At 46.4% G+C, this 16219-nt stretch overlaps 1 protein-coding gene across 1 annotated transcript in view; it reads right to left on the bottom strand.

The window, feature by feature from the left end:
- The window catches only part of LOC126203851 (small G protein signaling modulator 1-like), a 353457-nt gene that overhangs the window by 272422 nt on the left and 64816 nt on the right, over positions 1-16219 (bottom strand). Inside the window, exon 8 of the mRNA XM_049938226.1 lies at positions 1205-1345. Coding sequence (XP_049794183.1) covers positions 1205-1345 — 141 coding nt within the window. The remainder of the gene's footprint in view (positions 1-1204; positions 1346-16219) is intronic.

The raw sequence follows: 16219 nt of genomic DNA, 5'->3' as shown, positions 1-16219 counted from the left end.
TAGCTCTGGATTGTTTGTGGCTAAGAGGTCAAGTGTGTTTTCGCAACCATATAGAATTCGCGTAGGTTCGTGGACTAACTGCTCGAAATAATTTTCGGAGAAAGCATTTAGGACAATCTTGGAAGATTTTTTCTGCCTACCACCAGATTTGAACAAGTATTTTTGCCAACATATCGAGGGAAGGTTGAAGTCCCCAACAACTATAACCGTATGAGTGGGGTATTTATTTGTTACGAGACTCAAATTTTCTCTGAACTGTTCAGCAACTATATCATCGGAGTCTGGGGGTCGGTAGAAGGAGCCAATTATTAACTTAGTTCGGCTGTTAAGTATAACCTCCACCCATACCAATTCGCACGGAATATCTACTTCGACTTCACTACAAGATAAACCACTACTGACAGACACAAACACTCCACCACCAATTCCGCCTAATCTATCTTTCCTGAACACCATCTGAGACCCACTCTGTTTATTTGCGGCCCTCTGCAATGCATCCTCATATCTTTCCCACTACTCTCCTTTTTTGCTCCTTTTTTCCCCACATCCCTGCCCCACAACCTCCTGCCACTACACCTGTTGGCAGGCAGGTCTCTGCACACTCCACCAGACAGTGTTTGTCTGTCTCCCCATCTGTACACTACTATCCCTTACCCTTCCCCACCCACTCCAGATTGATGCTTGGATCTCTCATGATAGATGCATTCCAGCCTGAGATGGTGTCTTATTTCAATTGAAATATCACAATAACTATACCCATTAACAAAATGATGGGCTCATCTTGAAGCAGGCATCTGAAAGCTTTAAGTAAGGCCAAAATGAAATTCTTTTACTGAATAGTTTCTATAAAAACTTTTGAGAAAAACTGAAGAGCATGCACCTTGATTCTGTGTCATCACAGCACATCATCAACTGGCTGCAAGTGGGAAAACAATGTCAGCCTTCCCTTCCGAACAAACAAATGAATTCTCCCAGCACTAAGGATGAAAACCGAATACTGCACATCGGCCATCACATCCTGCACAGATTCTGTATAGTAGTTTTCACAACTTTAAAGAATGTGTTGAACATCAAAAAAGGAGTTCCTAATAAAAGCTGAAACTATAGTGACACTGAAAGTTTCATGAGTACAGTTTACTTATATCATTAACTACAGGTTAACTTTTAGTTTTTTTACCAAATATAAAATTTTAATTATACTTACAGGAAGAACGAGAACATTATTTTTCCCATAAAGTAGAGTGGCTCGACTGTTCTGGTGCAGGCTTTCAACATAATCCTTTGCTGAGAGCGGTAGTGCCCGTACACATTCCTCAGACCCTACCGCATGTAAACTTCGACCAAACTGTTAAACATACAATAACAATAAATTTTAATTATCAGCAAACATAGAGAAATATTTAGAGATTGGAAAGCAACTTTAAACAGATTGCTAAAGCAGATAGCAATCCATCCATCCTAAAAATAGTATATACAGGGTGTTACAAAAAGGTACAGCCAAACTTTCAGGAAACATTCCTCACATACAAAGAAAGAAAATATGTTATGTGGACATGTGTCCGGAAACACTTAATTTCCATGTTAGAGCTCATTTTATTACTTCTCTTCAAATCACATTAATCATGGAATGGAAACACACAGCAACAGAACGTACCAGCGTGACTTCAAACACTTTGTTACAGGAAATGTTCAAAATGTCCTCCGTTAGCGAGGATACATGCATCCACCCTCTGTCGCATGGAATCCCTGATGCGCTGATGCAGCCCTGGAGAATGGCATATTGTATCACAGCTGTCCACAATATGAGCACGAAGAGTCTCTACATTTGGTACCGGGGTTGCGTATACAAGAGCTTTCAAATGCCCCCATAAATGAAAGTCAAGAGGGTTGAGGTCAGGAGCGCATGGAGGCCATGGAATTGGTCGGCCTCTACCAATCCATCGGTCACCAAATCTGTTGTTGAGAAGCGTACGAACACTTCGACTGAAATGTGCAGGAGCTCCATCATGCATGAACCACATGTTGTGTCGTACTTGTAAAGGAACATGTTCTAGCAGCACAGGTAGAGTATCCCGTATGAAATCATGATAACGTGCTCCATTGAGCATAGGTGGAAGAACATAGGGCCCAATCAAGACATCACCAACAATGCCTGCCCAAACATTCACAGAAAATCTGTGTTGATGACATGACTGCACAATTGCATGCGGATTCTCGTCAGCCCACACATGTTGATTGTGAAAACTTACAATTTGATCACGTTGGAATGAAGCCTCATCTGTAAAGAGAACATTTGCACTGAAATGAGGATTGACACATTGCTGGATGAACCATTCGCAGAATTGTACCTGAGGAGGCCAATCAGCTGCTGATAGTGCCTGCACACGCTGTACATGGTACGGAAACAACTGGTTCTCCCATAGCACTCTCCATACAGCGACGTGGTCAACGTTACCTTGTACAGTAGCAACTTCTCAGACGCTGACATTAGGGTTATCGTCAACTGCACGAAGAATTGCCTTGTCCATTGCAGGTGTCCTGGTCGTTATAGGTCTTCCCCAGTCGCGAGTCATAGGCTGGAATGTTCTGTGCTCCCTAAGACGACGATCAATTGCTTCGAACGTCTTCCTGTCGGGACACCTTCGTTCTGGAAATCTGTCTCGATACAAACTTACTGCGCCACGGCTATTGCCCCGTGCTAATCCATACATCAAATGGGCATCTGCCAACTCTGCATTTGTAAACATTGCACTGACTGCAAAACCACGTTCGTGACGAACACTAACCTGTTGATGCTACGTACTCATGTGCTTGATGCTAGTACTGTAGAGCAATGAGTCGCATGTCAACACAAGCACCGAAGTCAACATTAACTTCCTTCAATTGGGCCAACTGGCGGTGAATCGAGGAAGTACAGTACATACTGACGAAACTAAAATGAGCTCTAACGTGGAAATTAAGCATTTCCAGACACGTGTCCACATAACATGTTTTCTTTATTTGTGTGTGGGGAATGTTTCCTGAAAGTTTGGCCGTACATTTTTGTAACACCCTGTATTTTGCAACAAGATAATGCAATATAACTGCATGCTGTCTTTTGTGGACGGTACTGTGGATGACCCAGACAGTAAGCAACTACCTTCACGTGATAAATTTGACCATTGGGCATTTGTTACAAATTATAGTACAAATCCCCATCCCCCTCCTGCCACTGAGGTGTGCAAATGAGGTGGACAACAGAGCACCCCGAATGGAATTTAGATCAGTGGCATCTGGTTCTGTTTACCAGTGAGTAAAGGTTTTGTGCGAGACCTAATGATCGGCTCCGAAGAGTTCAGAGGCAGCTAGGTACCAATAAATGTCTCAGGCATGCAGTTTCAAACAGCAGAGGGGTGGTCTGTTGTGTTTTCAGCCAGTATCAGTTATAAACACTGAATAACTCTCATCACTGTTGAGGGTAATTTGAGGGCTCTGCCATGCTGGGGCAAGATCATCCAACATGTTGTCCAACCCTAGACTCAACATTTCAGCGACGGATTCATCTTTCAAGAAAATATGCCTGAGCACATGGTGCCCACCTTGTGAACCTTCCTTCCTCCAAGAGACACAAATAAACCAAATGGAATGATTTGTGGTATCTGCTGACACGAATCTTGCAACCTTACCTGATGGTGAGTGCACAACATGTGAGATGGATCATCCACACAGTGGTTTGGTTGAACACCATTGCTTTGAGCCCTACAGTAATTCAATAAATAATATGCCAATCTATGAACAGTCAATTAATAATTTAAAGCAGATTTAATTATGTAAAACATCAAGTAATCTGTGAATGATTCATTTGTACAAGGATGTATCCTGGCATAGGTTGCCAATTCCGAGTTCAATTTTATTTCAGTCAGATCACATCCCTCTAATTGGTGGCCGTACAGAGGCTAATATTCACAATTAATAAATGATTTTTCTTGTAAAGCAGTGCAAGGATACAATTCCTACACATGCAATCTTTCACTTTTGAAAAGGCTTGCCAATTTCAATTAATTCCCCACACTTATCAGGTTCACACAGTTTAATATAAAGATCAGCAACATCTATTCAAGTTAATTCAACAAACAGCCACATCTTCAAAATTACAAACTATTGCATCAAGACTGAGTAAGTCCAAACTGCTGAGCACATTATCACATGCTAACACCAGCAGCTCATACGCTGCAGTTCTAATCCTCACAACGAAAACTGACCAAGTCAGCGAACCTGCACGGTTTTCTCATATGACCACTACTTGAGTCATCTCAGCATTTAACTCCTACACAACCAACTGAAATTATTTACAGTTCTTAAACATGTTTTACATTAAGCACATAATACAGACCTCTATGCTACTTTTACATTTCATTATTACACAGATTAACAGATTAATTCTATATGCAGCTGAAACTGTCTTTTAAATACTACTTTTCACACCATCAACATGAACTGCAGGAAACTAGGCACATTCACAGCTTAATTCTTTATGCTCTTAAAAAAATGGTTCAAATGGCTCTGAGCACTATGGGACTTAACATCGATGGTCATCAGTCCCCTAGAACTTAGAACTACTTAAACCTAACTAACCTAAGGACATCACACAACACCCAGCCATCACGAGGCAGAGAAAATCCCTGACCCCGCCGGGAATCGAACCCGGGAACCCGGGCGTGGGAAGCGAGAACGCTTTATGCTCTTAGTTTATTGCTGAAGTCAAATGACAATTGCACGACTTTAACTAGAATAACACACAAACAAGAAAGATAATTACATAACTATTTAAGCAGAGGCAATCTTTTAAAGTAACTGTGGCAAACTCTCTGCCTTGGCACAAACTTTATATGATGATATTTTTCTGTTTATGGGGAAGTATGTAGCCACAAGTAAATTTATTATAAACAACATATCTAAATTTTAATAACATAACTAATATCTGTATTACATGGTTGGTGGAGACTTTATTGGACTTCACAATCAGATCCGCACCATGTTAGCATGCCATCTGCTAACACGTAGCCATACAGTGTATTTAATGGTGCAGGATTTTGTGGAAGCAGTTGCACAGCCAGCTGTGGCTGAGTCACAGCCAACCAGTTGACACTTGAGGTGCATCACTACAGAAACCCCATCTCCTATAAAAGCTGGAAGATCTTGGGAGGGCCATGAGCTAACTGTGGGTAGGCTTGAGCAGTAGCAACACTGCCACCTTACAGGCTGCACACCAAGAAGGATACACACACACTGCAATGCAGGGGATAGAGCAACAGAGTGTTGACTGTGACCCAGCAGCCGATTTTAATTTTGCAGACACACTTTCAAAAGATTGCTTTCATTTTGGTTATTACTGTTTTATTTTTATTTGTTTCATAAGGCTTATTCTTCACTCTATATTAGTTAGCATCTGCACATAATCCAACAGAAAAAAATGCTTCAATTAGTACATGTGCTTTTATTGACATATTTATATTTTCTTATGTGCACCAATGACTTCTTGTATGTCCCTTTGTCTCTGATTAATTCAATAGACCAAGTCTCACAAATCAGCTGCTTACCGTATAAATACTCAAAGCCTTTACATTTCTAACAACTGTTCACAATTTTTCTTTCTGCTTCCAAGTCTTGTATGATCACACTCAGTAACCAAATACTACATCACTTTAAATTGGACATTTAAAACTCAGCATTACTATAATATTAGTGCCAAAAATGATCTCTACAAAGACTTCAAAGGGTTGTCATAAGCTCAGAGAGGGGTAATGGTTTGGAGTTTAAGACTTGCTTAAAGAATGTCCTGTTAGACACCACTTCTTACTTCACTGAAGAGTATCATTCCAACAGCTCCTAAAATCAATGTTTTATGACAATTTATAATAAATAATTGTAATACAATAAAATTTCATAATATTAAGTCATTTAATTGTGTTGTCCTTCAAAAATGTAGAGTCTTTACTTTATTCGACATTTTACATACTCCTCTCCATGGGAGTTTTGAGATACAACTGATGTAACACAATATAATAAAACTGAATAGATAAAAAAAAATCTGCTCACATAGAGGCAGCAGGCGACAACACACATGAAATTTATGAAGTTGTGCAATCATTTGGTGCCAATGGCTTCTTCTGGCAGAGGCACAGAAGGGAAAGGAAGAGGGAGTAAGGAAAAGGACTGGTCACATTTTGGGAATGGGAAGAGTTACAGAAAAGCTGCCAAGAATCCCAGGCCAGGGATGACATTAATATACATGTGTATCCTTTCTTCCAGGAGTGCTAGTTCTGCAAGGTTCGCAGAAGAGCTATGAAGTTTGGAAGGTAGGAGCCGAGGTACTGGCAGAATTGAAGCTGTGAGGACGGGTCGTGAGTCGTGCTTGGGTAGCTCAGATGGCAGAGCACTTGCCCATGAAAGGCAAATGTCCCAAGTTCGAGTCTTGGTCTGGCGCACAGTTTTAATTTGTCAGAAAGTTTCATACATGCGTATAACACGCATTTCCATAAAAGAGAAAGGCTGGCCCTCAGTCTTAAGAAATGTAGCACCAGATCTAATTTTGTGCTTAGTTTTGTGTGTGTGTAATCAATTTCATAATTTATTCTGACCATTCCTAGTTAATATCTTTTGTTATAGGATAAAATGTATAATTGTTTTGGGACTAAAATTCCATTGCTGATTTATAAACAAATACAAATTCCGTACTAATTATAAACATATGGAAGAAGAACTACTAGGATTCTCTAAGTATTTATTTGGCTCTATTTGAATACATATTAGCAAAGCAAGCCCTTCTTTAATTCCAAAATAATTACCAGATCTGTCAAAAGCATTGTTTGTATAACTATATCTGTTAATTTCATTATTTAAACAAATAACCCAGCCTAACCTTTGCAGTAGAAGAAACTGTTAAAAAGAAATAATGTCTCCATGTATTCAGTTCATGAAATAAGTTATATTTTAATTGTAATTTCTGTAAATTAAACATTGAACAATGTTTCAGTACCTATTATTGTAAGAATATATAAAGGCCAGATGTTTGGTCCCAAGATAGTCAGTCCACGGCCAATTTTTACACAGGAAGTCTGGATCAGTTAGCATAACAATAATGCATTAACTTAACGTTGGGATTAGAGCAACACAAATTGGCCATGTGTTAAAACAATGACAGTGTCTGTTCAATAGTGTCACACATACCGTATTATTCTGCAAAAATTATGTGGTTAGCTTTTTACTGCTCATAGATGTTCAATGGCAAACTGTTGTCGCAGTGTGTCGACATTTGCCTGCAGACTATTTTTTTTTTTTTTTTTCGGGCACACAACTTCAATGGTCATTAGCGCCCTGACTACTCTAAGAATGCACCGCGAGGCACAAGTTGACAACAACAACTAAAAGGGAAAACACAATAAAAGACAGACTGACAGGCATAGGATTAAAAAACATCATCAAATGTCCTTAGCGAGGTTTGTCAAATTGATAAAACAAAGAACACGAGCAGCTGCTCGTGGGTCATCCGCTAAAATGGCATCTAAAGTAGTAGGCAGGTTAAGATCGAGGCGCAGTGTTTTAAGATCGGGACAGGACATTAAAATGTGACGAACCGTCAGCAAGTGCCCACATGGGCAGAACGGCGCCGGCGCAGCCGTCAGCAGATGGCGATGGCTGAACCGGCAGTGTCCAATTCTTAACCTTGCTAAAACGACCTCCTCCCGCCGAGAAAGGCGTGAGGAGGACGTCCAAGCCACGGGAAGAGGTTTTAAGGCCCGAAGCTTGTTGTCGGTAAGTGCAGCCCAATCGGCATGCCACAGCGACACAACGCGCCGACAAATGACCCTGCTAAAATCGGACGAAGGGACACAACAAGAAGCTGTCCGAGGCTGGAGGACCGCAGCCTTGGCCGCGGCATCTGCAGCTTCGTTCCCAGGGATACCGACATGGCCAGGAACCCACATAAAGCTAACCGGCGTACCGACGTCCACCAGCTGCTGAAGAGAGCGTTGGATCCGGTGTACGAAAGGGTGAACCGGGTATGGATCACTGAGGCTCTGGATGGCGCTCAGGGAATCTGAGCAGATGACATAAGCAGAATGTCGGTGGCGGCAGATGTACAGAACAGCCTGGTAGAGGGCAAAGAGCTCAGCTGTGAAGACCGAACAATGGCCATGGAGCCGGTATTGGAAACTTTGTGCCCCGACAATAAAGGAACACCCGACCCCGTCATTGGTCTTAGAGCCATCTGTATAAATGAAAGTCATGTTGTTGAACTTCGAACGAAGTTCCAAAAAACGGGAGTGGTAGACCGAACCGGGGGTGACCTCTTTTGGGAGCGAGCTGAGGTCGAGGTGAACGCGGACCTGAGCCTGGAGCCAAGGTGGCGTGCGGCTCTCGCCCACTCGAAAGGTTGCAGGGAGTGAAAAATGAAGGTGTTGAAGGAGGCGACGAAAGCGAACTCCAGGGGGTAGCAAGGCAGAGACATACAACCCGTATTGAAGGTCAAGAGAGTCGTCAAAAAAGGAATGATAAGAAGGATGGTCGGGCATTGACAGTAGCCGACAGGCATACCGACAAAGCAGTATATCGCGCCGGTAGGTGAGTGGCAATTCGCCAGCGTCAGCATGAAGACTCTCTACGGGACTGGTATAAAATGCTCCGATCGCAAGTCGTAAACCCCGATGTTGTATGGAGTTGAGGCGGCGTAAGATGGATGGCCGTGCAGAGGAGTATACGAAGCTCCCATAATCCAGCTTGGAGCGGACGATCGACCGATATAGACGAAGTAGGACGGTTCGATCCGCTCCCCACGACATACCACTGAGAACACGGAGGACATTTAAAGAACGGGTACAACGGGCGGCCAAATATGACACATGTGGAGACCAGCTAAGTTTCCTGTCAAAGGTAAGGCCTAAAAATTTGATTGTCTCCACGAGTGGGAGAGCAACGGGACCGAGTCGTAAGGACGGTGGGAGAAACTCTTTGTAGCGCCAGAAGTTAATACAGACCGTCTTCTCGGCAGAAAAACGGAAGCCATTGGCGACACTCCAGGAGTAAAGACGGTCAAGAGAACGCTGAAGACAGCGCTCCAAGACACGTGGACACTGCGCGCTGCAATAGATGGTAAAATCGTCCACGAAAAGGGAGCCTGATACATCAGCTGGGAGGCAATCCATTATTGGATTGATCGCGATGGCGAAGAGAGCGACGCTCAAAACTGAGCCCTGTGGCACCCCATTCTCCTGGCGAAAGGTGTCGGACAGGACAGAACCCACACGTACCCGAAACTGTCGATCCATTAAAAAGGAACGAAGAAAAAGAGGGAGGCGACCGCGAAAGCCCCACGTATGCATGGTGCGGAGAATGCCCGCCCTCCAACAGGTGTCGTAAGCCTTCTCCAAATCAAAGAACACAGCCGCGGTCGGGCGCTTCGGCAAGAAGTTATTCATGATGAAGGTCGACAAGGTAACCAGATGGTCGACAGCAGAGCGGCGCCTTCGAAATCCACATTGTACATTGGTAAGTAGGCGGCGAGACTCGAGCAGCCAAACCAATCGAGAGTTAACCATTCGCTCCATCACTTTACAGACACAGCTGGTAAGCGAGATAGGTCGATAACTGGAAGGCAAGTGCCTGTCCTTCCCCGGCTTAGGAATCGGGACAACAATAGACTCTCGCCAGCATGCGGGAACATGTCCCTCAATCCAGATGCGATTGTATGTACGAAGAAGAAAACCTTTACCCGCAGGAGAAAGGTTCTTCAGCATCTGAATATGAATAGAATCAGGCCCTGGAGCGGAGGACCGTGATCGGCCAAGAGCGGTTTCGAGTTCCCGCATGGTGAATGGGGCATTATAACTTTCACAATTCGAGGAGCGGAAGTCACGTGGCCTAGCCTCCTCGGCCTGTTTGCGGGGGAGGAAGGCAGGGTGGTAATGAGCGGAGCTCGAAACCTCGGCGAAAAAGCGGCCGAAGGCATTGGAGACAGCCTCAGGGGCCACAAGGACTTCATTCGCGACCTTCAAGCCAGAAATTGGGGAGTGGACCTTAGTGCCAGATAGCCGGCGCAGGCTACCCCAGACAACAGAAGAAGGAGTAGAACTGTTGAAGGTGCTGGTGAAAGCAGCCCAGCTGGCTTTCTTGCTTTCTTTAATAATACGACGACACTGAGCACGTAATCGTTTATAATTAATACAATTCGCCACTGTAGGGTGGCGTTGAAAGGTGCGTAAAGCACGTCGACGAGCACGTATAGCGTCCCTACATGCTGCGGTCCACCAGGGGACCGGTACGCGACGTGGAGAAGAGGTAGGGTGAGGGATGGAATATTCAGCAGCAGCGAGAATGACTTCCGTGAGGTGTGCGACCTGACGATCGCAGCTTGTGAAGGTTTGATCCTGAAAGGTCGCCCTGGAAGAGAAGAGCCCCCAGTCTGCCTTGGAGATGGTCCAACGAGAGGAGCACGGAGAGGGAGTATGCTGCAGGAGATGGATAATACACGGGAAGTGGTCGCTCGAATATGTATCAGCAAGGGCATACCACTCAAACCGGCGTGCAAGTTGGGGAGTACATATGGAGAGGTCTAAATGGGAATAGGTATGAGATGTGTCCGAAAGAAAAGTAGGGGCGCCAGTATTGAGGCAGACAAGATTGAGCTGGTTGAAAAGGTCTGCTAACAAGGAGCCCCTCGGGCAGGATGCTGGAGAGCCCCAAAGAGGATGGTGGGCATTGAAGTCTCCAGTTAACAAAAATGGTGCAGGTAGCTGAGCAACAAGTTGCGTCATGTCTGCCCTGGTAACGGTAGATGACGATGGAGCGTAAACGGTACAAAAGGAAAACGTAAAAGTGGGGAGAGTAATGCGGATGGCAACTGCCTGCAGGCCGGTGTGCAACGTGATGGGATCGTAGTAAATATCATCCCGGACCAGCAACATAACCCCTCCATGAGCTGGGATACCTACCACAGGGGGTAGGTCAAAACGCACAGAGGTGTAGTGTGCCAAGGCAATTTGATCGCATGGGCGTAGCTTCGTTTCCTGGAGGGCTACGACGAGCGGACGATGCGAGCGGAGCAGCAACTTCAAGTCCTCTCGGTTGGAGCGAACGCTGCGAATATTCCAGTTAATAAGTGCCATCGGAAGAAAAGGAAGATGAGAGAAGGGGTCACCTCGAAGGCCGCTGAGGGCCTGGCTTCGAGCGAGCACTGCCGCCGCTATCAGTAGGCGGACAGTCATCGTCCATTGGTTCTATAGGTTCATCGGCCATCTTGGGAAGATGGCCGGGAGGGGGAGCTTCCTCCGCCGGTGAACGGCCAGATGTTCGGCTACCAGCGGTGCGGCCAGGCGAAAGGGATGACGGCCTGGGGCGGCAACCGCTGGGTGGCGCAGGAGAAGAAATGCGCCGTGGCGGAGAAGGAGAACTGTGCTTCCTATTAGCCTTCTTGGATGGTCGTTTGGTGGAAGTACCGGACGAAGGCTGGGAGGTCGAGGTACGTAGGAAGTCTGCACGGGACGGTTCCTTCTTGAAGGCCCGTGCATCTGACTTCTGGGTCTTCGTCTTAGCAGAAGCTGATGAAGGGGCTGGTGTCTGTGGGGTGATGGGACGAAGAGGAGACGTCGACCGCGCGATCTTAGCACTGGCCGAACGGACGACCGTGGTGCTGAAGGTCAGATCGCATGTCTGGGTTGCTACCTCCCGGGTAGTCCGAGGAGAGGCGAGGACAGTGCTGTATTTCCCCGCTGGGAGCAGCGTGGGCTTCCTACTAGCCAATAGCTTGCGAGCAGCCGAGGTGGACACTTTCTCTTTGACTCGAATTTCCTGGATACAGCGTTCTTCCTTATAGACAGGACAGTCGCGGGAGGATGCGGCATGGTCACCCTGACAGTTCACACAACGAGGAGACGGAGGTGAACAGTCACCCTCATGGGCATCCCTGCCACAAGTGACACATTTAGCCGCATTGGAACAAGACTGTCGAGTGTGATTGAAACGCTGACACTGGTAGCAGCGCGTAGGTGTCGGGACATAGGGGCGAACAGAAATAACCTCGTAGCCCGCCTTGATGCGCGATGGCAGCTTAACACTATCGAAGGTTAAGAAAAGTGTCCGGGTCGGTACAAGGTCATTGTTGACCTTTTTCATGACCCGATGGACAGCCGTCACGCCCTGCTCAGCGAGGAAAGATTGAATCTCCTCGTCAGTCAAACCGTCGAGGGATCTAGTGTAGACCACACCACGAGACGAATTCAAAGTTCGGTGAGCCTCCACCCGGACAGGGAATGTGTACAGGAGTGTGGCCCGAAGCAGTTTTTGTGCCTGAAAGGCGCTCTCAGTTTCTAGTAATAAGGTACCGTTACGCAACCTGGTACAAGATTTGACAGATCTGGCTATGGCATCTACGCCCTTCTGGATAACGAAAGGGTTGACAGAGGAAAAATCCTTTCCGTCCTCAGATCGAGAAACTACGAGGAACTGTGGGGCAGGCGGTAGTATTTTTGTCACTGTTGGCTGGTCACGTTTCCGTTTGTGGGTCGAAGTCGAAAGCGATGGAGTAGAATCCATTGCGGAGGAATCCCCCATGATTGCCAGCGTCTCCGATGGCGCGCTCCTTCCTTGTGGGGACCCTCTCAGAGGGCACTCCCGCCTTAGGTGAATGTTTACACCTCAGGTCACACCTCCCGAGAAACAGACGGAGGGACCAATCGGCATGGTCAGAAGGTATCAGCTCAGGCAATCACCCCTCCCCGGGCCTGGCCTTTACCAGGGGGTACGCGCGTGCCTTACATGTCTACCCAGGGCGGGGACTTACGCGTTACCCCGTCACCGGCTACGCGTGCGAACGCGTGGGTCGGCCTTCAGACACGCACAGGGAGGAAGGAAGAAGAGGAAAAAGAAGAGAGAGGGAGAAAGAGGACAGACTGTCTCAAACGCCGAGGCGGAGACCAGAGAAGGCAAGGAGAAGAAGGCAATGAGAAAGCAAGGAGAAGGAGGCAAGGAGAAGGCAAGGAGAAGAAGGCAAGGAGAAGGCAAGGAGAAAAAGGCAATGAGAAGGCAAGGAGGAGTCAAGGGAAAGAGTAAGGAAGACAGTGAAGTGGAGAAGAGCAAAGAAAGGAACCAACAAAAGGAAGGAAGAAACGAGAAGTGAAAAACCAAAAAGACCACGATTATAGGTCGTGAAACCGTCCGTCTCCGGACGCAGGCGCTAACTACCCCCGTGAGGGGGATGGACTCCTTTTAGTCGCCTCTTACGACAGGCAGGAATACCTCGGGCCTATTCTAATCCCCGGACCCGCAGGGGGGCCTGCAGACTATTAATGAGGCTTATCAAAAGTTGACCAAGAGTGAATTGGTCATATAACTGTGTAATTTTCAGGGGGTTGTGAACACTGAAAGTAAAGAACTGTGAAATGCAACTGAGTAACTGTCAGCAACATCATTAACAGTAGTCAGTGTTGAACTTCCACCCCCACCCCCACCCCCCATTTTTCAGCCATTATAACAATGCAGTACATCAACACTGAGGACTATCAACAAAGAAGCAAAGGAGGCAAATGTCACAAAGTGGATTCCCCTTGTATAGACCCTCTATATACAGGTTTAATATCACTGCCAAAAATCATCATCTTTCTCTTGAACTTCTCTGATTCCAGGTATTAAGCTATTTATGAAACAAAACAGTATATTCACACAAAGACTTAAAACAACTACAAGTTTCATCCTAAAATCAGACTGGTGTTCACTGAAGTAGGGTAGTAGTAGAGGGGTTTTGTGGGCGCACGACAGCAAGGTCTTCAGCGCCCGATCAGTATCCCAGTGAGACGGGTGTAAAAAAAAAAAAAAAGCTCAGAACATTTACATAAAACGGAACATAAAACACGGGGAACAATCATTGGAATACATGTGCTCACCCACACCGAAGCGTGGGATGAAGCAGGGCGTCAGCAGTAAAACATGGACAACACAGGAAGAAAATGAGAGAGGGAGCTAAAACAATGTAGCAGATGGAAGTGGCTGGCTGACCGCAAGGAAAAAAAGGGAGGAGTCAGCCACTCTGCAATACACTAAAACCTCCAGCCTAAAAGTTTAGGCCAGAGTCCAGACACATCACAAAACTTAAAAACCCTAGACACACACGTCTCATCGTTAGCTAAAACACAAGGCAGATCCCCATCAACTTGTGCTGCTGCCCTTGCATCACGGTATAAAATGCAGTCTGTTAAAATGTGCCGGACAGAGATGTGCACACCACAGGCATCACAAAACGGAGGATCCTCCCGCCGTAATAAATAGCTATGCGTCACAGGACAGTGCCCGATCCGCAGACGTGTGAGGGCCACCTCTTCCCGCCTGAGCAACCGGCAGGAGGAACGCCACGGCCGAGTGGTTGACTTTACCGACCGCAGTTTATTGGCCGTCACCGCCAGCCATTCGTCCTCCCACAACTCCATGCACTTCCTGTGGAGTGCAGCGATGACTGACTGCAAGGGGATAGGACACTGGACCACATCCTGCTCTCTGCAGGCCGCCTTGGCAGCCCGATCAGCCTGTTCATTGCCCCATATGCCGACATGACCAGGCACCCAGCAGAAGAATACCTCTTTACCCCGCTGTTGGAGCAAGTACAGTTGGTCATGTATCAGCTGGACCATCTCCTCAGTCTGGTATAGGTTCTGCAGTGACTGTAAGGCACTAAGAGAATCGGAGCAGAGAAGAAATCGATCGCCCCGAACACGATTCATCTGCTCCAGTGCCTTCAGGATCGCGTGGAGCTCCGCTGCGAAAACGGTATATTCAGCAGGGAGGCGAATCCGGGTAACATGATCAGGGAACACCACAGAACAGCCAAGGGAAGTCTCCTGTTTGGAGCCATCAGTATAAACAACAGTGAAACCGTGATGCACATCTAAAATGTTAAAAAACAGTGACTGGAATGTAAAATCTGGCGTGCCATCCTTCTTAAAACGAGTCAAATCTAAAATAAGTTTGGGTCTTCGGAGGAGCCAAGGTGGAGATCTGCTCCAACCGCGACGTAAAACACGAAGACCAGCCATAGACATTGCAGCGAGGCAATCCTGTGCGCGAATCCCATAGGGCTGCGTCGCACGTTGCCGGTTATGAAATAACCGTGCCAGAGGAGGCTGAGCAACGGTATGGTATGCAGGGGTGTATGGTGTGGACAAAGTTTTATACGCCTGGCGGACCGTAAGTAGCTGTCGCCGCATATGAAGTGGCGGTTCACCAGCCTCTGCACAGAGGCTAGGTATGGGGCTAGTTCGGAATGCCCCAGTGGCCAACCGAAGCCCTTCATGGTGCACAACGTCCAAAATCTTTAAGTAAGAAGGCCTCGTGGACCCATACACCATGCACCCATAATCGAGCCGAGATCGCACAAACGCCCTGTAAAACTGGAGCAGACAAGTCCTGTCAGCTCCCCATGTACTGTGGCTAAGACATTTTAAAATACTTAAAGCCTGAAGCGAGCGCCGTTTCAGGTCTTTAAGATGAGGTAACCACGTGAGCCTCGAGTCAAAAATGAGCCCCAGAAATCTCACCGTGTCTTTAAAAGACAGAATAGTGTCCCTCAAGCGCAACTCAGGAAAGGTGAAAATCGAACGAGAACGGTTAAAAAGAACACATACAGACTTCTCGGTGGAAAACTTAAATCCACTCTTCAGCGCCCAGTCATCCAAACGCCTAATCATAAGTTGCAACTGACGAGTTGTCGTTGCAAGGCTTGAAGAAGAGCAGAACAAAGAGAAATCATCCACAAACAAAGAACACTGGACAGGACTTTTCACTATGGACGTAATGCTATTAATAGCGATGGCAAAGAGAGTCACACTTAAAACGCTACCCTGGGGGCACCATTCTCCTGCTCAAAGCGATCAGACAGGACGTCACCAATTCGGTATCTAAAATATCGTGGCGAGAGGAAAGGGGTTTCTGTGTGTTTTAGTTTTCCTGTGTCAAATTTTTCAACACCCTGCAACAAAGCCTTCTGTGTTTTCTCTGTGGCCACATCTTCAGCAGTAGGCAGAACATTTTTTTCACGAGTCTCTGCCTTTTTCATCTTGTCTGGCTTGAAACCTTCCAGTTCACTTTTGAAGTCTGGAGCAACTTTTGGGAGATCCTTCAAGGATGGACTTGCTGGGTTGGCCATCACTCAAATGCAGACTGAATTACTACGGCAGCAAAGCGAAGACAAAGTCTA

Source organism: Schistocerca nitens, chromosome 9 (assembly GCF_023898315.1).
Source record: "Schistocerca nitens isolate TAMUIC-IGC-003100 chromosome 9, iqSchNite1.1, whole genome shotgun sequence".
In the NCBI taxonomy this organism is placed as follows: domain Eukaryota; kingdom Metazoa; phylum Arthropoda; class Insecta; order Orthoptera; family Acrididae; genus Schistocerca; species Schistocerca nitens.
The sequence above is the reverse complement of the archived record's forward strand: the minus strand, read 5'-3'. Positions and strand labels throughout refer to the sequence as shown.